General features: G+C 56.5%; 1 protein-coding gene across 1 annotated transcript; it reads left to right on the top strand.

The window, feature by feature from the left end:
- Positions 1-21,741, top strand: COL8A2 (collagen type VIII alpha 2 chain). The gene is made up of 4 exons (XM_081143809.1): positions 1-131; positions 8,010-8,054; positions 16,754-16,968; positions 17,585-21,741. Exons 3-4 carry the CDS (start codon positions 16,770-16,772, stop codon positions 19,501-19,503), a joined length of 2,118 nt encoding a protein of 705 aa, XP_080999935.1. The 5' UTR covers positions 1-131; positions 8,010-8,054; positions 16,754-16,769; the 3' UTR covers positions 19,504-21,741.
- The last annotated feature ends 325 nt before the right edge of the window (positions 21,742-22,066 follow it).

Genomic DNA, 22,066 nt, shown 5'->3' with positions numbered 1-22,066 from the left:
CAGCCGCGAGGGCGGCCGGCAGAGCGACGCGGAGCCCGCCGGCGCGCACCCCGACGACGCCCCCTCCCGCAGCCCGTGCGCCCCGGGCTGCCCTCGAGGGTCGCGAGCGGCGCCCCGCGGCCGCCCTGCAGGTAAAGGCGGGGGGGCTGGGGGGGCTGCCGGGTCTTGGGGGGCTCCGGGGGCAGGACCCGGCCCATGCTTCCCCGAGACTGTCCGGGCTGCTGGGCCGGCGCCTCCTCGGGCTTGGGGTGGGGACCAGCGCCAGGGGGTCGGCGGTAGGATGAGGGATCCCATCCAGCTCCCTGCGCCCCGTCCCCCTCCCCCCAGACTTGCCAGGCAGAATCCCAGATGCAGCCCCCTCCTCCCTCCCCGTCCCAGAAGCGGGCTTCAGCCTCAGCCAGCCCCCGGGGACTCCCTGAGGATGTGGCTCTGAGCCTATCCCCTCGCCTCCAGGAGCCCTCCTTCCCACCTGTGAAATGGGAACGACAAAGCCTCCTTGGCAGGGTGCTGGAGGAGAGAGGGCGTGGGGGCCTTAGCGCCTTCCAGCCCGAGGCAGGGGAGCCCCTCAGCTCTCCGCTCCCCTCTCTCTGCCATGACTGGTTTGCTGGCCACTTTCCAGTTTCTCCGTTTTTCTCCTTCTGTTCCCTTGTTCCTCCTATTCTAGGTGTCCTGGCAGCAGCCTCCCCCCACCCCCAAACTGGAGACTGAGGTTCTGTGGAATGTCCCTGCCAGAGGCTTAGCACCTCCCCCCAGCTCTGGACTGAGACTTTGCAGGGGTGAGGGGGCTGCTGCTTGGCCCAGAGGGACTGGGGGGGCTGAGGGCCCCAGAACAGCCTCCCCTATGTGTCTGTCTGGGGCTGGAGACACAGTGACCCCAGGAGTCCCTGGACAGAGAAATACTGTTGAGACAGAGGAGCCCAGGAATTGCGAGTTGAGGAGAGGGAGGCCCTCTGAGCCTGCTCGTTGCTGCCCCACCACTCCAGACCCCTCCAGTGGCAGGCATGGGTCTTGCCTTGCAGGAAATTTTCTGCATGCCCGTCAGTGTGTGCACTTGGGTGTGGAGGGAATGGTGAGTGTCTGCCACCGTGTTCTCTTTAATGTGTGTGTCAGTAAGTATGTGAGACCCTCAGAGTGTGTGAGAACATGCTAGGTTCCTGACACAGATGTGCCGCTGACCTCCCTCGGGGGACCCTGGCAACCCACACATCCTTCTTGCTAAGCCTGTGCCTTGTGGTGACAAGGGTCCATCGCCTCCTTGGAGCGTCCTTAGCAAAGGTAGCCTCCCTGGAGCTGCTGGGAGCATTTGGAAGGCCTGGGGGCTGTGGGGCTGAGAAAGCTGGGGGGGCAGGCAGCCTGGGGTCCCTTTCTGGAGATGGATCCCCACTGCCCTGAGCAGATAGAGGCACTCAGGGAGCTCATTCTAGAGCCCAGGGGAGGAGGTGGGTCTGAGGAGGCACTGTGGGGAGTTGGTGGTCTCTGTTAGGGCATGGATGTCCCCACTGGCCTCCTGCTGGGCTGGCGAACGCCGACAGACCCTTGGACACACAATCACCCCTAACGATAATGAGGACACACCATACACAGTCACGCACAGCTACACTGCCTCCCACTGACAGTCACACACAATCACACACGTGAACATGCTCTACTGAAGCACACTCCACCAAAGATGCTGAAACGACAGGGCACGTGCACACACACTCACACAGCCCAGCTCATACAGACACATGCAGCGCACCCGGCCCAGCCAGACATACTCAGACAGGACAACACACGCACGTAGCCTCACACTCAGACACACTCACCGGGGACTCTCTCTCGGGTTTCACATTGTCCACCACAGAGAAAATAAATGTTTCCGCTCTTTGGCTCAGAGGAAGGGGAAAGAAAAAATGGAAGTGAGTGTGTCTGCTAGATCGAGAGAAGGAAAAGATACCAAACAGGGCTGTCAGCCTGAGCACCCCACTACCACCCCTGCCCCGGGCCTGAGCCAGACCAGAGGCTGGCAGAGCCCCAGCTTCTCTCCTGCTGCCCCACCGCTCCAGAACCCGCCTGCGGTAGGAACGTGGGGCCTCAGATGAACTGGTCCCATTTGTGGCCCGAGGTACTTGCAGAGTTGGGGTGGGAGAACCAGAGGCACAGTGACCTCTCATGTGGGGTGCAGCCGCGTCTCAGGGTGCCCATTGGGCCACAATGTGCGAGGGAGAGATGGTCAGGGAGGCAGCAGCTGGCTAGTTCTCAAGAACGAGAACTTGGACAGGTGCAGGTGGAAAGGATGAAGGGGAGGGCATTCCAGTCAGGGAACAGCACCTGCAAAGGCTCTGCGACAAGAAGCTGCAGAGCTGGCTTGGGCGGCGGTGAGCAGCCGCTCACGCAAAGGGGGAGTGAGTGGGAGGGACTGACAACTACTTTGAGGTCGGATTTCCCAAAGGCCTTGTCCAGAGAAAGGGTGTGAGCTGCAAGTGGTACAATCTGGCTGTCACCTTGGTTTCTCTGGGAGTCAAGGACAAAGGGGGATCCTATAGTCAAGGAGACCATTGTCCTGAGGAGGAAGGTGCTAGGAGCTGAGGTGGGTGGTTGCCATGAGGATGAGAGGAAGAAATAGATGGAGAGGAGTAAGAGGAGAGACTGGACAGGCTCAGTGACTGATTGGTTGGGGGGATGAACAGAGAGCAGGCCAGGAGCTTTGCACGGGGTGGCAGAGGAAGTCTGTCCCCAGAGGAGGCAGGTGAAGGGGAGACAAGGGTTTGGATCCCAGGGTCTGGTATGCTAGGATGGTGGGGGTCTGGATGTTGAGTGTGGCCGTGAGTTGGGTGAGGGAGTAGTGTCTGGGAGGCCTGGGGTGTGTGCAGAGGCCCAAGTGGGCGTGTGATGTCATATGTACACATTAGTGTCCAGACATCAGTTAGGGAGGTCACACTCCCAATAGGGAATTCCACACTTGCTCTGTTCAGTGGACATTTACAGGGATCTGTGTGTGGATAGCTGATCTTGAGTGAAGGCAGTACATGCAGTTAGGGGAAGAGATGGCCTTGGGAGCCAGACAGGCCTGGGTTACTTTTCTTTTCTTTCTTTCTTTTTTTTTTTTTAAATATATCTTTATTGATTTCAGAGAGAGGAAAGGAGAGGGGGAGAGAGAGAGAGAAACATCAATGATGAGAGAGTCATTGATCAAGCCCGCAACCCGGGCATGTGCCCTGACCGGGAATCGAACCCCGATTGCCTGGATCCTAGTTCGACGCTCAACCACTGAGCCGCGCCTGGCGGGCACTTTTCTTTTCTTTCAATACGTCTTTATTGATTTCAGAGAGAGGAAGGGAGAGGGAGAGAGAGAGAGAAACATCAATGATGAGAGAGAGTCATCAATGGGCTGCCTCCTGCACTCCCCCTACCGGGGATTGAGCCCAAAACCTGGGCATGTGCCCTGACTGGGAATCGAACCGGGATCTCCTGGATCATAGGTCAATGCTCAACTACTGAGCCATGCCGCCCAGGCAGGCCTGGGTTACTTTTCTTGTGACCCTGGGTAAGGGACTTCCCACCTCTGTGCCACAGTTTCCCCACCTATCAAATGGGAGTGCTAATACTTGTCTCCAAGGTCATTTTGCCCACAGAGGGGTGAGGAGGGTCCCAGCTCACACAAGTGATCAGGGTACAGCACCTGGAACTTTTGCCCAGACTTCTGATCAGTGTGTTACACTTCTCTGATGAGATCCTGGGAAGAGACTTGGAAGGTTTTGAATTGGGAGGTGACTCTCCCCATGCAACCTGGATGGGCTCAGATTCCTGGCTCTTGGAGTGCAGAAGGGGGTGGCAGAGGTTGGTGCCTCATGAGAGAGCCGTTCTGGCATTATGGGCTCATTTCATGGGTGGGTGTATGGAGACTCAGAGAAGAACTTGCCTGAGGTCACTCAGCAGCCAGTGGCAGGATTGAGACCAGAGACCAGGACTCTAGGCTCAGGGCTCCCTTCCTCCCAGAGGCTGACCCCCTACCCACCCAGTACTTGGGGTGGAGGGAACCATGTCACCTGAAGCTCTCTAATTTCAATTCTTCTTTCTGTCCCATTGGGGGAAGGGAATAATAAGTTTATTGGGCACTTATTGTGTGCCAGGTCCATGTCTCATTTAGTCCTTGTAACAATGCTGCAGGGCTTGGTGGCCCATTTAACAGAGAGGGAAGTGGAGGCTCTGAGAGGTCGGTAACTGGCCAAATGTCGCCACGCTCAGTGCTGGGCTGGGAGCACACACAGCTCAGGTTCTTCCTGCTGACCCCGTCATTGCTTTCTGCCTGGTTTGGCGAGGAAAGGAAAGGAGGCCCAGTGTCGAGCATATGCAGTGCACTGTGCATTTTCATAGCACATGGGGCTTTTTTGGGGGGTGAGGAACATGGGGGAGTAGCAGGCATGAGAAGGTCAGGCCCAGAGAGAGCCCAGAACAGTGAGGGCTGGGGTGGAGTTTCCTGGTGTCTAAAATGCGCTGTCCCCGTGGGCCCTGTGAGGGAGAGCAGCGTCTGGGAGGAAGGGGTCCTGGTCTCTGGTCTTAGCTCTGCCACCGGCTGTGGTGTGACCTCAGGTGAGCTCTCCGGGTTTTCATAATCCCGCCTGTGAGATGGGCTAGTAATGCCATCCTGGCTCTCCTTAGAGCCTGTGGTGAGGAGCAGCGTAGGTTTTGGGGTGGAGGGGTCATTTCTCCTGTTCTGAAAGCTCTCAGGAGGTCTGTTCACATCTAATGTCACCGCCCTCAATACCCATAAGTTTCTGTCCTTCCTCCCACTGTGGCAGCTCTGCGTGAGCCCTCCAGGCCATGCTCCTTCTGACAGGCGACCACGGCTCAGCCCATGGCGAACATTCTTCTCATAGTTCCTGGAGCACAGCAAATCCCGCCGCTTAGCCAGGAATGCAGAGTCCCCTCCTGCAGTGGAGCAGGGGCTTGGGTGGGGGAGCCCCTGGGGGTTAGGCAGGAGGGGCTGAGGGGGTGTGGAGGCCCCCCCTCCCCCCAGAGACACTGTGCCTCAGCTCCCAGGAGCTGTGAGGCTGTCCTGTCATCTGCAGACTCACAGCTCGGGTCCAAACTCTAGGACTGTCACCACTGGCTAGCTGGGCGAACTTGGGTACGCGACTGCTTCCTGAGCCTTACTTCCTTCACCTGTAAAACAGGGTTTATAATCTCACCTAATGGGGCTTTTGGGAAGTGTCATGGTAACGATAGTTATAATAATATAATAACAGTGAACATTTATTAACTGTTCCTTTATGTCGAGCACTGCTTGAAGTCAGCTGTTTAAAACTAACTCGTTTAATCCTCAAAGTGCTCCAAGGAGCTGAGGCACAGATGAGTGAGGTCATGTGCTAGTAAGAGGAAGGGCTGGGGGCAGAATGCATGAAGCTGGGCTCTTAACCCATCATATGATTTTTTAAGCAAGGCTCAGCCCAGGGCCTGCTCGTGGTAGAGGCTCAGAATGGGGACTTCTCCCATGAGCCCATCTCTGCGAGAGGCCGACTGTTTGTCTCATGGCCATCAGCACCTTAGTTTGGAAAGTTGGGAGGAAGCGGGCCCGGGGCCCTGGCCAGCATCCCTGGGAGCCCTGTAGCTCTTAAAAGCTGGTGGGGGCTTGGGGGTGCATACTGTCCCATCCACATCAGGCCTGGAATTTAGCTGGTGCCAGGCCCTGTGCAAGGAGGAGATATCGCCAAGCAGGGGCTCAAGGAGGAGATTAAGGGAGGCAGCTAGGGGTGGAGGTTAAGAACAGAGTCCCATTGAAGTGGGCTAAAGCCCTGCCAAGCACACCAACTCGCCCTAGCTCCCTATTTTGTAGGACCGAGGGAGCCTTGGTCAACTGGAGTGGGCCTCTGAAGCCCTCAGTGGGAGCTGCCTACTCTCTTCCCAGCCTTGCAAGTCCATGTTGCCTCTTGGTAGGGGTGGAGAAGCAGGGAGAAAGACCTGAAGCTGAGGTCTCCAGGAAGCCCACGTGTACAGGGTTTGGTCATTTAGGGGGGCTGGGCAAGCTCCAAGGTTCAGAGCTAGCCCCGTGCTTCCTAGTCCTGTAATCTTGGAGAATTGATTGGGCCTTCCTATGCCCCTTAGGAAAATAAGACAGCAATTCCTGCCTCACACGGTTACTGGAGAGTGTGATAAAATAATGCCCAGAGCATGCTGAGTGCTGTGTCTGGTGCATAAATGTACTTGGGATTTAAAGGGCTAACATGGGTGGGGGGCGAGGGAAGCGAGCTTTAAGTTGGCCCCCAGGTCTCTCATCTTGATATGCAAGACATTCCTCAGGCCGACCCAGCCAGCCCTTCTCAGATCACCTGTATAGTGAAGAGGTTAACAGCCCAAGCTTTGGAGTCAACAGACTAAGTTCAAAGTCAGGTTCTATAGCCTATGAGCTGTGTGACCTTGGGCTTTACTGAACCTCTCTGTCCCTTGGTTTCCCATCTGTATAAAGGGAAGAGAAAGTACCTATTTCACTGGATTGACGTAAGGATAATCCATGAGAAGGTCTCAGAACAGTGCCTGGCATGTAGTAGATGCACAATAAATGTTAGTTATGTTTAGTTGGTTCTTTTGTTTGTTTGGTGTTTATTTCCATCTCGAGCTTTCACACCTCCATACCCTCCCACATGCTGTTTCCTTGGTCTGGACTGATGGCTTCTCCCCGTCATCACTCAGTTAAATTCATGTTCATTCTTCAAAACCCAGATACAATATAAGTCACTTCCCCTCCCCAAGCCTCATGGTGGGGTGGGGGCTGGGGCCAGAGAAGCTGGGGTTGAGTTGGCAGTGGGACTTCCTACCCAGTTCCATCAGCCAGCCTGGGCCCTCAGACCCACCTGTGGGGTCACGGTGTTCAGAGTGGTAGGGATAGGGGCCGGCTCAGCTGAGTTGGAGAGGAGACCTAGGAGCCGCTGGCTTTGGCATCTGACTGCTTGTGCAGTGAGACACAGGGCCAGGATGTCAGAGTTTCCATGGGAGCAGGCAGAGGAGAGTAAGCAGCTGAGGGAGAGAGTGACGCGGCCAGTAGGTCTCCCTGCCAGGTGGGCTGGCTGGGTGTCCCCTCTCCATCCACCCAAGAGTCACGCCTGGCTCTGGACTATCGCCCCAGCTCCCCTGTGGGCAGCTGTGTGACCTGGACTAGGACTTGTGACAGCCTGGAGTCATGGTTAATTGAGGCAGAAATGGGGACCTGACCATTCAGGGTCCTGACTATATCACCTCCCCACTCAACAACCTTCTATGGCTCCCCGTTGCCTTCCAGAGGAATGCAAGCATGGCATTCAAGGCTCCTCACTAGGTTGCCTCTGCTTTCTCAGCTCCTGCTTGTCTTTTCAACCCCACAGCACTTCTGGATCTTCCCTGTATCTGCCAAGCAGCTTCCTATTGCCAGAAATTTCTTTTCTTACTTTGCCTGCCTTTCAGACTCCTACTCACCCTTCAGGATCCAGCTCCAATGTTCCTTCCTACATGATCTTTTGGGGAAACTCAAGGGGGAGGAAATGTTCCCTGCTGTGTTCCCACAGCCCAGAGATCTTATGTAATTGTGTGGTGGCCACTTGTATGATGCCTCCAGGTAAATCAGAGCAAGGCAGGACATGGGGCTGGGCCATTTCTGTGTCCCAAGGCCCAGCCTAGGGTCCCCCACACAGTAGGAGTTTCCCCAGGCAGGAACCCTAGGCTACGTGGGAGCCACCCCAGCCCAGGGCCTGGTATATAGTAGGGATTTCTTTAGTATGAGAGCTGGCATACAGGGGGCTTCCTCAGCCGGGGCCCTGGGACAGGAGGAACTCCACTAAGCCAGGGCCCGGCACCTTGTGGACATGGCTGAGTGTGCATGAAATGAATGAAGGGAGTCACAGCCTGGCTTCCTGAGACGAGAGCCTAAGGTTGGGGCCAATGTTCCAGCAGGGGCTCTTGGTAAGAAGCCCGTGGCAGGCCCTGGGGTGGCAGTGAGTTAGGGCAAGAGGTTTCCCGGGCTCCTGGCCTCTTCCTCACTGTCTCTCTTTTGTCCTCAGGCCTCGCCTCTGCTGGGACCTTTAGAGGGCCCTCCAACCTGAAAGGTAAGCTAGATTTGGGGGCATCCAGCCAGGAACCTCCCAGGCTGGATGAGGCCATTGCTGGCTGCTGTCTAACCTTGTTCCCTCCTGCTGCAGCGGAAGCCCCTCCCAGCCCCAGGATGTCCAACAGGCAGCCCCTCTTACAGGTGACCTCAGCTCCCTGGGGCCTGGGCTTTAAAATCTCGGCCCAACTCGGAAGCAGCTTTTTCTCATTTGAGCATTTGTGAACTATTTCTCCCTGACTCCTTGGCGAGGGCCTGTGTTTGCTTGGCCTGCCCGGGTGCAGTGGCCTGGCTGTGCTCCTGCCAGGCCCCCTCCCTGCCAGCCCCTCCTGCCGCCACTGCCGCTGCCGCCACCGCGTGGGGAAGCCACGAAGGCCCAGGAATTTTGGCAGGCGTGGGGAGGCAGCGGGCGGCGGGTGGCGCTCCGGAAAAGGCTGCAAATGTGAACCAGAAGGCGAGGGATTGGCAGCAAGGAGGCCCTGCCTGGCCTGGCCTGGGGCCTGGGGGTGGCTGGGTCTGGGGGGACCCTTCAGTGTCCAGTCCCGGTCAGAAACTCAGTGCCTCTGCTGGGAAGCGAGAGTGATGGCACCAGCTGAGACCTGAGCCCCAGGTGGGGAAGGACCAGTCCCCTGGCCACTTCCTGAGGATACGTTATTGTCCTGGGTCCTGCCCAGTGCTGGGCCTCTTCTGGGTCTTCTGCCTCCAACTGGTTATTCCTACCTCCCCAGTCACTTAGTCACCCCAAGATGCTCCTGCCCAGGAGAGTAGTGGGGTGTCTCGTCTGTCTCAGAGATGGGCAGAGGCTGGGGGCCTAGGTAGTGGACCTAATTGCCTGTGGGGAGGGAGGTTCAGCCCTAGCCCCCTCCAGCCCAGAGCTGAGGACTCTGGAAGAGCCACAAAGAAAAAGTGTTCCTATGAGCAGCCACCCTACAGGCGTGGTTGGAAGTGGGAGATGGGTGGTCAGAGGTCTGAAGCCAGAGCACCTGGGCTGCAGACTGTATTGAGCACCTACTATATGCCAAGCCCCAGTCAGGGAAGAGGTGGAGGTATAGGGAGAGGTCCCTAGGAGGAGGAGGTTCTACCCGAGGGAAGCAGGGAAGGCTGCTTGGAGGAGGAGGCATTTGAGCTGGGTCTTAAATGAGGAATAAAATGTTTGCCTGGATGAGAGAGACAGAAAGGGCAATCAAGGCAGAGGAGAACATGCAGGAGAAGGCAGGCAGGCAGGTACAAAGAAACACTGCGAAGTTTGGAGCGTCTGAATATAAGGACTCTGGGGCTCAGGGGTGCAGCAGGCTCCTCTCACCCCTAAATGTGGGTGTTTTCCCCAAGGGCGAGGCCATGGCCCTCATCCAGGTGCAGGAACCCTGTCAGCGAAGCCCTATTTTTATCTCCAGCTTAAGTCTCTCTCCAGTTCCTGACCCATAGGTTCCCTGCCTCCTGTATACCCACCCCAGAAACACCCCCAGCCCCCAGCCCCCAGCCCCCAGCTTCTTTGCCCTGCTGTTTGCTCTGCTCTCAGTTTGGAATGTCCCACCATTACCTGTTCCTCAGGGCCTTTTGAACTCTGACCTGTCCTTCATGCCTTCTTCTAATGAGGCTTCCCAAATCAAGGTCCCCTGGGCTCTGGGAGCCTCACCTGCAAAGGTGAAGATGTTGGGACTCATGGTGGAATGGAAGCCCAGTGGGGTAGGTGCTCCTGTCTTGCCACCTGCCTGGATGATGAGGCGGCCCGAGGCAGCCCTGCCCCAGCCTGCCACCCCCTTCCCACCCACCTCCTGGATTCCAGGCAGCTCTTTGGCTTTGGAGCAGTCCTCACACCTGCACATTTCAAATTTGAGGGGGTCAGAGTCTCCTATTGATCCCATAAGACAGTGAACTCAGCTCATGGACACTGGACCCACAGATCCCCATGCAGACCTCGTGGGGCTGCCCAGGGATTGTCCAGGGAGGTCAGACAGAGACTGAAATTAGCATAGCATCAGGATGTAAATGCTGGTCTTTCTGAGGGTCCCATCAGCTAGAGGTTTATAGAGCCTGCAACTCAGACAGGGATCTAGGTCCAAGGGTGTAGGAAAGGACAGGGAAAGACAAGCAGGGTCACAGAGGTGGGCAGACAAATGGAATGGTACACAGAGAGGACAGATACACCATGAGATGCCTGAGATCACAGGCAGGTAAGGATCTGGATTTAGTGACACAGACATGAAGGAAGGGACACAGATGGGCGTGGCACCTACCCACATACACAAAACTCTTAGACAGTGGGTACCCCCGCCCCTGTCGTGATCTCAGGGCTTTGTGGGGCTCACCATCAGTCTCTCTCTACCCTTTTTACCCGCCTCCCATCTTAATTGATTCACATCCTATTGAGTTTAAAGTATACCTCCTCCTCCAGGAAGCCACATGAGAATAACATGGAATTTATTTTGTTGGTACCAGGCAGCATCAGATGTGCAGTTGGCTCCTGTGCAAGGACACCCAGGAAAGGCAGTGAGCAGGGCCCAAGTTGGCTGGAAGGACAGTGGCCTTTTCTAATCGTGCGGAGGCATCAGATAGGCTAGAGGGATTCCTTACTGCCCTGTAAGTAGGAAGGGTCAGAAGTGATCCCCAGATTTCTGGCCTGGGCCCCTGGGCGCAGGGGAGAAGCACGTAATGGGGAGAAGGTAATGACAACAGTTTGGGTGGAGGCCTCTGAGGGCCAGCGGGGCGAACGTGCCCAGCTCATTGAGCACGAGAGTCTGGGTGCGGGAGTCGTAGCTGAGACAGATGAGGGGTCCTTGGTGATGGGATTGGTGAGAGCTGGAAAGTGCAGGAGGAACATCCAGATAGAGGAGAGGAGACCCAAGCCAACGCCTGGTTCTGCGGCGGGCAGAGAGGAATCCAAGGAGGAACCTTTCCAGGAAGGGAGCAAATTTGGTGCTGGAGAGGGGAAGGTCAGAAAGGTCAGAGGGTGGGGAGTGAGCTGTGAGTGGGGGGTGAGGGGTACAGGCAGTTTTGTTGTTGTTGTTAACCCTCACCAGAGGATATTTTTTTCCATCGATTTTTTTTTTTTTAGAGAGAGTGAGGGAGGAAGGGGTGGGGAGAGAAACATCAAGGTGCCCCCTACCGGGCCTGGGACGAACCTGCAACGAACCTGCAACTCAGGTACATGCCCTTGACCGGGAATCAAACTTGAGACCCTTCAGTCCACGGGCCGACGCTCTAACCACTGAGCAACCGGCCAGAGCGGTAAAGACAGTTCTTTCAAGAAGCTTGGCTGAGAAAGGCTAGAGAGAGATGAGGGTGGCTGGGGGTTGGGGGTTGGGGGTTGGGGGTTGGGGTCAGAGTTCGGCTTGTGTGGATGTGGGATGGAGAGGCTGGAGACTGCGTAAGTGTGGGAGGCATCCTCAGAGAGTGAGAGGCCCCTGAGGAAGAGGTGTGGAGGTGCCTGCGCCTTGAGTGGGAGATGGGATTCCCTTCATCTGAGACGCAGGAAAGGAGGGTAGGAAAAGGCTCTCCAATTTCTACAAGCTGGGAGAGAGGTGGGGAAATTAGGGGCTCAGGGACCCTGGAGAAGTCTGGAGCTGCCCGGTTGGGCAGTTGGGGGAGGGCATCATGCCCATTGGGTAAGGAGGGCAATATCTCTGTTCTTCTCCAAGATCCTTAACTCCATTCTAGTCCTGAGCAGGCTAAGTGACCCAGGTCAGTTTCATCTCAGGAGTAGTTTGAGAAAAGGCCTAGAAGGCCAGAAAATTGACTTTAGGGAACTTTCACAAGGTCCTGGCCTTTGGCAGCGAGTCACCTGAGTTTTGTGAGGGTTGGAGGAGATGTTGCTTTGCAGTAGGAGGAATTGAGGTAGACTGAAGATAGAACTTCCTGGCCATCAGGGTAGCAGGACAGGGCAGCACACCTGGGGGTGCTGACGATTCAGATCATCTCAGTTACTCCTTTCACAGATAAGGTTAATTCACTAGCCCAAGCTCGCCCCGCTGGTGAGTAGCTGTGCTGGAATGGGAGTCCAGGGGCTGCCGGGACCTATGAGGACCTTAGGGGCCCCCAGGCTGGACCCCTGAAAGGGAGAGACTGAGCAAGAAATGCTCAGCTCACCTGTGGAGGTGGCAGAGACAGTGCTGGAGAGAGAGACAGAGAGACAGAGAGAGAAATAAGTCAGGGCCAGAGACACAGGGAAAGAGCAGAGAGGGCGGCTGGGAGAGTGGGGAGACAGGAGGCACCAGGGGAGCAAGCGAGGCAGCGGATCCCGCAGAAATGTCTCCACAACAGGAAGCGTCTCATAACATACCTGTGGTTTGGCCAGGCCCTGGGGCTGCCTGAGCACTCCCACTGCTCCCTCAGCTGCAGCCGCCTGCCCGTCTGGGGTACCGGGCTTGGAGCTGAAGGACCTGCGCAGGACTGTGGTCCATCCACTCACCCAGGAGGGGGGCTGCCAGGGCCACACCAGCCACATGCCTGCACTGTCCACTGGGAGCCCCCTCCCTCCGGCCCCCTTTATTATCTGGACCTCTGATAGCTGCTCTGTGAAAAGGGGTGGGGAGTGTGCAGGCCTTGAAATTCCATAGGGTCACCCGGGCCCCCTCTGCTGGTCACCCCTGGGACAGGACCCTTTGAGAGAGGAGACTGGAGGGGAGGGGTCGCGGTTAGCTGATGCCCCTTCCCCTCCTGCAACTGTGTGGGGGGGGTGCTCTGCATTCGTGCCAGTTCTGCTGGGGCCCATTCCTCCCCACCCCTTGGTCTGAGAGACCCCAGAGCACTACCCGCTCCCAGCCAGCCTCCTTGGCCGCCCCGGGAGGAGGCCCAGGCTGCCACAAAACGCTGACTTGGACAAAATGCTGTTTTATGGGGATTTGTTGAAAAGGGGGGAAATCCCCGTTAAGGACTTGCAGCTGTCCAAACACCGTGTCCACCCTGCCGCCGCCACCGCTCAATCCCCTGAATCAGCGTCTCCTTGTGCACCCCACCTCGTGCGCCTGCCGGCCCAGCCCCTCCCCAACTGCCCTGGCTCCTGCCTTCCTTCCTGAGAGGTTACCAGAGAAGGTGTCAGCTTGCCCAAGGCCACACAGCAGACCCGGGCTTGAGCCTCAAGGCCGTCCCCGATTCCTCCTGGGAAGAACGGGGAGCCAGGGAATGAACCTTGCTTCCTTTGCACCTCCGTTCCTGGGCAGGCTTTTCTTAGTGGAAGTGCTTCGATTGAGGCCAGGAGAATGTCCCCACCTTTTCCCCTCTGGCCTGGGGTGAGGGAAAAGGGTGGGTGTGACATGTATCTGCTCGAAGTCTGAGTTATTGGTGTGATCTTTAAATTTGACGGTGCATTGAGCTCATCAAACATTTATTGAGCATCGCTGTTTGCCAGCCAAGCCTGTTTGCTGGGCACGGAGTCCGGAGTATGTGGCTGGTAGAGAGAGTAGAGGAGCCAAAGAGAGAAATAGGAGCTGAGATGGGGACCCACAGGCATCAGTGGAGTCCAGGAGGCATCCAGTAGGTCTCCCAATATCCAGGAATAAGTAAGAGGTAGGCGGCGGGTGGAGACGCAGTGGAGGGGACTGACCCGGCAGAGGAGCCTGGGGGTGGGGTGGGGGAGGGGTGACCGTGAGAAGGCTGCTGGGGGCTCAGAGGCGCCCGGGCACCCTGGCTCTGATGTGGCTGGGTTGGGGGCAGTCTCTCCCCCCTGGAGGCTGTGTTGTACCATTCCAGGGCATCGTTTCTCTTTGCAGCCCCTGGAACAGGCTCGGCACCCCTTCTCTCTGCCATGTACTCGCTCCCATCCCCCCCCCCCCCCCCCCCCGGACTGGCAGGTGCCAGCCTTCCCTCTAAGAGCTGGAGTAACCTTCCCCCCCAGACCCACAGGCGGCTGGAAGCCACGCGAGAGCCTCTTTCCCGTTTGCTTCTCTCTCAGTCTGTCCACCCCCCCCACCCCCCCGTGGCAGGATGTCGCAGTGGTTAAGAGCTCAGGTTCCTTACAGCCCTCTGTTCAAATCTGGCTCCCAGTCCAGACGGCACTGGGCTTCTCCAAGCCTTGAGCTCCTCATTTACAGAAAGAGGAATCGCAACAGCTCCTCCCTCCTGGGGACTTGGTGGGAGTAAATCATAGTGAACATTAAGTACCTGGGCGGGGGCGGGACAGGAGGACCCAGGGCTCAGTGGGAGCTGTCGTCTCCCCTCTCGAGGAAGCACCTGCAGCAGAACCCTCGCACTCAGTGCTGGAGGTGCTGGGATGGGCCAAGTTCAGGGAGCCACAGGGGGTGGGGGTGGGGGCAGGGATGCTCCCTGGGTGGGGTGAGGGGAGCCCAGAGCAGAAATCTGAGGGGAAATGGGACTTTCCTTGGGTGTGCAAAATGCAGTCTAGTTCCCCATTCAAATATTGATGGGTGCCTGCTGTGAGGCAGACACAGTATCTAGTCACCACAGTAGTCCTTGAAGCAGGTTGTTAGCCCCGTTTTTTAAAAAATAACATTTTTATTGGGATAGGATTCACGTATTATATAATTGGCCCATTTAATGTGTACAATTCAGTGGTTTTTAAAAATACATTTACAGAGCTGTGCAGCCATCACCACGATCAAGTCTGGAACATTTTCATCACCCCTAATAGAAACCGTTGCCATTAGTAGTCACTCCCCATATCTCCCTACCCCCACCCAAGGCAGCCACTAATCTACTTTTCATCTCTGTAGATTTACCTATTTTGGACACTTCGTATAAATTAAATCATATAATACGATTTTGTGACTGGTCTCCACTTAGCATAATGCTTTATTTCTAGATTCATCTGTATTGTAGCATGTTATCAGTACTCCATTTCTTTTCATTGCTGCATAATAGTCCATTGTATGGCTATACCACCCTTTATCCATTCAGGAGTTGAGGCACATCTGTGTTATTTCTACTTTATGGCTGCTATGAATAATGCTGCTGTGAACATTCAGGCACACCATTTTGTGTGGACACATTTTACAGATAAGGAAACAGGTTCACAGAGTGGAAACCTCTTGCCTAAGCCTCCCCTGGCTGGTGAGTGGAAGACTCAGGCTGGCTGTCCCAATCTAGAGCCTGTGCTTCTCCCCACCCAGGAGCTGAGCTAAATGCTGTGAAAGAGCTAGGTTGTGACAAAAAGGAGTGAGGGGTTAACTTTACGGAGGAAGGGGCGACAGCTTCCCGGTGCCTTGGAGGATGAGTAGGAGAGGGAAAGAGCATTGCAGGTGGAGAAATGGCAGGTGCAGAGGCCTAGAGATGTGAAGATGCTGGTGTCTGGGAGCCTTAAGGAGCTCTGTGCTATTGGGGCAGAGGTCTGGGGGAGGGGAGAAGCAGAGAAAGGCCTGGTAGGTGACAGGGTTGGAGGCACAGGCACAGATTAGATTTAAAAGGCCTTTGTATCCTACTGTCTTCATGGAAACCAAGCCATAGTTACACATTTTTAATTAAGTATATATTAGTGAGAGTAGATTTATTTCAAAACTATTTCTAGCCAGTGAGTTATATTTTTCATGTGCTTCGTTGAAAGACAGTGCCACATCACATCGTTCCATAAAATATGGTCATTTTCACTTCAGTTGTAACAAAGGAAAACAGATGTTTCCTGGATGGTTTCTGAGTTTCTCCCTTAAAGGACATCTGTACATTGTTTGCATGTGTCTCTGTAGTAGGGATGAAACTGATATGTGTGTTGCTACCTACTTAAGAACAAGTCCATCTCATGTTGACATGGGGCCACGATTTACCACTCTTCTGCCCAGTGGATTGAGTCAGTGGCAGAGGGTGGTTCCATGTTCCAGCTGTAGATCCTTGATAGCTTCACTAGGATGTGGCTTTATCCAGGTCCTTCTAGCCTTTATGTTTTGGATTTTTAAAAGGGTGCAGTTGATGTGGTAGTCAATTTCTTTTGCACACAGGAAGCTTTATAAAGTGTTATTCATAAATTCCCAATTTTGAGAAGCTGTTCTGCATATGAGAAGAATACTGTTGAAATGAAACATTATTTTCCCAGAAACTAACTAAAGCTTTGTATATTGATCAAGGTGATTCTGAAAGTTAAAATTTTAAATGTTAGGTTATTGTTAATTGTTCTATATTACGTATCCAATAGGAAATCATGGTTTATCAATAAAAATAAAAATTCCCATCTTGGAAAAAAAAAGTATTGAATGCCATGCTAAGCACATGGTCTTGACCCTGAAGGCAGTGGGGAGCCCCAGATGGGCACCGACATCATGTGGAGCAAGACAGATCTAAGGCAAATCCCAGTTCTGCTTCCAAGAGACCTTTGCTTTAGTTTTGCTATCTGGCAAATGCAGATGACAAGAATAATACCTTGTTTAAAGTGTTGGGGGGATTGAGTTCCAATCTCTGGAGAGCTCATCCCAGTGCCTGGCAGAGCACCAGCCCAGCAAATAGTAGTGGGCACTATCATTATCAAAGGGTGTTGAGCGACGGCTATCAAGGTCAGATCTGTGCCCTGGAAGGGTGTCTGGCTGCAGAGTGACTGGTCTGGGGGAGGCTGTTGTCCGGGGGAGGGGGCCTGAGGCAGCCGTGGGGTTGGAGAACCGTGGGCAGGCTTAAGGGAGGCTCAGGGGATAACTTGCGCAGATTCGCAGACTTTGGGAATTGCTTGTGAATAGTATCTAAATTCTGATCGCTCTGTGAATCCCTGGGCCTGGTGCCAAACCACCCAGGGGCTGGCTTGATGGCCCGTCTCGGTTCCCCCTGCAGCACGCTCGCGGACGCCATGCGGGGGGCTCTGACGCCCCTGTCTGTGCCACCACCTCTGCTGCTGCTGCTGCTGCTGGTGCTGGGGTGCGGGCCGCGGGCAGCCACCTGCGGCGGGGCCGGCGGGGCGGCGGGCTACGCGCCGGTGAAGTACGTGCAGCCCATGCACAAAGGACCCGTGGGGCCGCCCTTCCGCGAGGGCAAGGGCCAGTACCTGGGTGAGCACCTCCCCGCCCCCCACGCCTCGGACGGCGCCTGACCCCCGCTCCCTGCCTCCCAGCCCCGATCTCAGGCACCTACCCCGCTCCCGCCCGGGGTCCCAGCCCCTCAGTCTTCACCAAAGGTCCCATCTCCGCGTTCTTCCAGATGCTGGTCCAGGGCCTCCCAGCCCCAGAGCGCCGGGAAAAGGCTGGCTGGCAGCGGGGTCTTTAGTGGGGTAGAGGGTTGGGAAGGTCTGTAGGGAAGTTGGGGGGGGGGGGGCGGTGCCTGCTCCGACCGGCTCTACCGAGGGCTGCTGGCGCCACCTGGGGGCCACTCCGCTCTAGGGCATGCAAGAACGAGAGGCTCCCCAAGCTCTTGGGGATGACTCAGCCTGGGTGGGTTGGATGCTAGGAGCCCTAGGTGAGGACACCCTGAAACCCCCAAGATTGCCACTGGACACCCCCGCAACTCCATCTTCTGTCAGAGCAGGGAAGGGGAGAGCAGGGCGTGGTCTTCACGAACAGATACAGAGCCTGGTCTTCTCCCAGTGCACCCCATGCTGGTGTGGGGGAGTGGGTAGATGGGTCCTCTGACCAGGCCCCTGACTGACCCTTCTCTCTCTCTTTCTCTCAGAAATGCCTCTACCGCTGCTGCCGATGGATCTGAAAGGAGAGCCCGGCCCCCCTGGGAAACCTGGGCCTCGGGGGCCCCCTGGCCCTCCTGGCTTCCCAGGAAAACCAGGCACTGGAAAGCCAGGGCTTCATGGGCAGCCTGGCCCTGCTGGTCCCCCTGGCTTCTCCCGGATGGGCAAGGCTGGTCCCCCAGGGCTCCCGGGCAAGGTTGGACCACCAGGGCAGCCAGGGCTTCGGGGGGAGCCAGGGATACGAGGGGACCAGGGCCTCCGGGGCCCCCCAGGGCCCCCTGGTCTCCCTGGGCCTTCAGGCATTGCTGTCCCTGGGAAACCAGGCCCCCAAGGTGTTCCAGGGCCACCAGGCTTTGGGGGGGAGCCAGGGCCCCAGGGAGAGCCTGGGCCCCCAGGTGATCGAGGCCTCAAGGGGGATAATGGGGTGGGCCAGCCAGGGCTGCCCGGAGCCCCAGGGCAGGGGGGTGCCCCTGGACCCCCTGGCCTCCCTGGTCCAGCTGGCTTGGGCAAACCAGGTTTAGATGGGCTTCCTGGGGCCCCTGGAGATAAGGGTGAGTCTGGCCCTCCCGGGGTGCCAGGACCCAGGGGGGAGCCAGGGGCATTGGGCCCAAAAGGGCCCCCTGGGATGGATGGTGTGGGGATTCCAGGCTCAGCAGGGGTGCCAGGGCCACAGGGCCCAGCAGGGGCCAAAGGGGAACCAGGGGTCCGGGGCCCCCCTGGTCTGATAGGACCCACTGGCTATGGGATGCCAGGACTGCCAGGCCCCAAGGGGGACAAGGGCCCAGCTGGGGTCCCAGGGCTCTTGGGGGATAGGGGCGAGCCAGGTGAGGATGGAGAGCCGGGGGAGCAGGGCCCACAGGGCCTTGGGGGCCCCCCTGGACTTCCAGGGTCTGCAGGGCTCCCTGGAAGACGTGGGCCCCCTGGGCCTAAAGGAGAGGTAGGTCCTGGAGGACCCCCAGGGTTGCCTGGCATTCGGGGTGACCAGGGGCCTAATGGCCTGGCTGGGAAACCTGGACTCCCAGGAGAGAGGGGGCTTCCAGGGGCCCATGGACCCCCTGGACCAACTGGCCCCAAGGGCGAACAAGGTTTCACAGGTCGCCCTGGGGGTCCTGGGGTGGCAGGAGCCCTGGGACAGAAGGGTGACTTGGGGCTCCCTGGTCAGCCTGGCCTGAGGGGCCCCTCAGGAATCCCAGGACTCCAAGGCCCAGCTGGTCCTATTGGGCCACAAGGTCTGCCAGGCCTAAAGGGTGAACCAGGCCTGCCAGGGCCCCCTGGAGAGGGGAAAGTGGGGGAACCTGGTATGGCTGGGCCTACAGGGCCCCCTGGGGTCCCCGGTTCCCCAGGACTCACAGGCCCTCCGGGGCCTCCGGGGCCTCCTGGCCCCCCTGGCGCCCCTGGGGCCTTTGATGAGACTGGCATCGCCGGCCTGCACCTGCCGAATGGTGGCGTTGAGGGTGCCGTGCTGGGCAAGGGCGGCAAGCCGCAATTTGGGCTGGGCGAGCTGTCGGCCCACACCACGCCTGCCTTCACCGCTGTGCTCACCTCACCCTTTCCTGCCTCGGGCATGCCTGTTAAATTTGACCGGACTCTCTACAACGGCCACAGTGGCTACAACCCAGCTACTGGCATCTTCACCTGCCCTGTGGGCGGGGTCTACTACTTTGCTTACCACGTGCATGTCAAGGGCACCAATGTGTGGGTGGCCCTGTACAAAAACAACGTGCCAGCCACCTACACCTACGACGAGTACAAGAAAGGCTACCTGGATCAGGCGTCTGGCGGGGCTGTGCTCCAGCTGCGGCCCAACGACCAGGTCTGGGTGCAGATGCCCTCGGACCAGGCCAATGGCCTCTACTCCACTGAGTACATCCACTCCTCCTTTTCAGGGTTCTTGCTCTGCCCCACATAACCAGCAGGGCCCTGCTGCCCTGGCCTCCTCCTCTTTAGTGGTAGAGAGAACTCAGTTACAAAGAACCTGCATTTAAAGAAAAAACCAAAGGCTGAACAGAGGTCGCCATGGCCTTGGCCTTGGCCCGAGGAGACTGACTTGGTTTCTCCCTCCATGCAGGCTGAGGCTGTTTCTGGAAGAGGCTGGCCTGAGTTCCTCCTCTCCCCCAAGTGTCTGCAGTGTCGGGGTTGTGGCCCCATTCCTGGCCTGCAGGCAGCAGGCCCCTGGCCCCTGTGAGTCCTGGGCTCTGCTGGGTGGTGAAATACGCTGCTTCTCTGTGAGTCAGAGCTGAGAGGGGACTGAGCTCCCCCAACCATCCCCTCGGGGGGACATATTCCCAAGCCCTGCCCTTCCTGCTGGCCCCCCAGATGGTACCTGCTCAAGGAATGGGGCATAGCCTCCCTCAATTCTTGGCTGGGGCTCTTCCAGCTCCCCTGGGACCTCCAACATATGATGGTGGGTTCCCTGAACAGTTTGTTTCCCTCCAGGGGAAAGGGAGAGGAGGGGGCCATGTGGACACCATGCCAGGACTGCAATCCCAGGGGCGATGCTGTGGCGTGAGGCATGTATAGGTGTGTGGCCCCTTCTGCAGGCTCCTGGGAAGGGCCATCCCCCTTTCATGGCCCCTGCTGCAGCCATGGGGAATGGTGGTTTGTGAGGGGTGGGGGCATGGGGCTGGGGCAGGATGACAGGTCTGCACATGCATTTCCATCTCCTAGGCTGCCCCCACCAGTTCTGGCTCTGTTCAGCAAGAGGGCAGCTGCCCAGGCCCCTAGGGAGGGGCACAGGCAGGCACTAGGCAGGGTCAGCTATCAGCGAGCAGGAGTATTCCTCCTTTCACGTCTTGGGAAAAGGGCTGATTTTCACATACAAAATTGTAAGGGATCCTTGCCACCCCCAACCCAAGTGACCCCACAGCATAGCCTCCTGTTTAGTCCTCAGAACAAGGTGCACACAAGCTCGGGGATGAAGGCACCGCCTGCTTTTCCTTAATAAGAACCACATGTATGTGTGCGTCTACTAAAGGGGTTAATCTGGGGGGGCTTCCTCTCCTCCCACCTCTGGTTCCAATTTCCTGTTCTAAGCAGGATTAGGGCCCAGGAGGCTGAGGCTCTGGGAAAAAGGGTGCCAACAAGGCCCCTTTGGAATGAGTTGGCTCTGGATGTTTCTGCCATTTTCCCCAATCAGAGCTCCTCTGCAGGAAACAGGCAGGATCCCCCTCCCTCCCTTCAGCCCCTAGTTCAAGCTGAGTGGATAAAGCTGAGATTAGTGCTGGGGGCAGGGGTGGTGTATGCCCTTGACCATGCAAGGACAGCCACTCTCCCAGCGGCTTGGGGCCTCTCCTTCAGCCCTCTCCAATCCAGCCCACCTCCCTGGACCAAGTGTGAGCCTGGGTCAGTGTGCTCTACTTCAGGCCCCACCGGGCCATCTGTGTTGAAAATGGAGGGTGGCTGCTGACTTCTGACTCACCGAGCTGAGGTTCCCATGGGCCCCTCACCAATCCTCCGCCCCACCAACTTCTCCCAACAAAGGGAACCATTTGACTGCTCATGCTAACTTTCAAAAGGAAAAATGAAAATCCAAATCTGCCCAAATGATATTTTAAGAACAGGTTTTTGCTGGGGTTCATGGTGGATTTCTCATTCCCCGACAACCAAGAGAGCTGTCTCGAATCACACCTGGTGGGCCCTTTGCTCAGCCTCCTTCTGGGTCAAAGCCACCACTGGCTTGTGGGGGAGGGGTTTGATGAGCGGACACTTATCAGCTGCCAGTGGGAACCCAGGGCTCTAAGGAGGAGCCAAAAAGGCTGTTTCACTAAACTGAGTTTCTGCTAAAAGTCACTCCTAAACCTTTGAGGGGTGGTTGGTGCTTCGAAATGTTATGTTCCAGGTGCTGTCTACTTAACTGACTAGCTTTGATAAATGATGTCAGGTTTTAACAATGAAAAGTACATTACCTTGTGCATTTTTATATTCTGATTCATTTTTTTTTAAGATTAAGGTTTAAATGTTTTCCATTAGTAATTTCATTTCTAACCTGGTAGAAGAAGCTTAGTTCTCTACGTACCTATTACGTGCCCTGTGTCACAGATTTGGAAAAAATGCACTTGGGAATCAAAGAAAATGGGACGTCTTTTTGAAAAGAAAAACGGTATTGACTGTATTGGCACAGCCTCAATAAAATCTGTTGTGTACAACAGCAGTGCTGAGATTGGCATTGACACAGAGGGGCCTCAGGCCTGGATTTCATGAGACATCCAGGGAGCTTGATGGGGCTCCTGCTCTGTGCCCCCAGGAGCTGCCCAGCATGGGGTCTATCACTACATCCATGCTTCTAGGCTCTGCACCAAGTAAATGCCAAGAAGCATTTTAAGAAACCAAAGTAAGCAGTGTCTGGAGCTGGGGAAGATGGATCAAACTTCCCTGGAACATTCCTGCAAGCTCTCAGGGGTAGTGGAGCATGACAGCTGGCTCAGGATCCCAAGGGCCAAGTTTCAACATCTGATACAAATTATGAATGAAAT

The sequence above is a fragment of the Miniopterus schreibersii genome, assembly GCF_964146895.1.
Source record: "Miniopterus schreibersii genome assembly, chromosome: 8".
NCBI lineage: Eukaryota > Metazoa > Chordata > Mammalia > Chiroptera > Miniopteridae > Miniopterus > Miniopterus schreibersii.
Note: the sequence above shows the minus strand (reverse complement) of the source record. Positions and strands in the feature narration are given on the sequence as shown.

What these genes read in the sequence shown, in the direction of transcription:
- COL8A2 (XM_081143809.1), top strand. Translation starts at nt 16,770, where the DNA reads ATGCGGGGGGCTCTGACGCCCCTGTCTGTGCCACCACCTCTGCTGCTG. An exon ending in GGGCAAGGGCCAGTACCTGG is followed by an intron (nt 16,969 to 17,584) that starts GTGAGCACCTCC and finishes TCTTTCTCTCAG; the next exon opens with AAATGCCTCTACCGCTGCTG.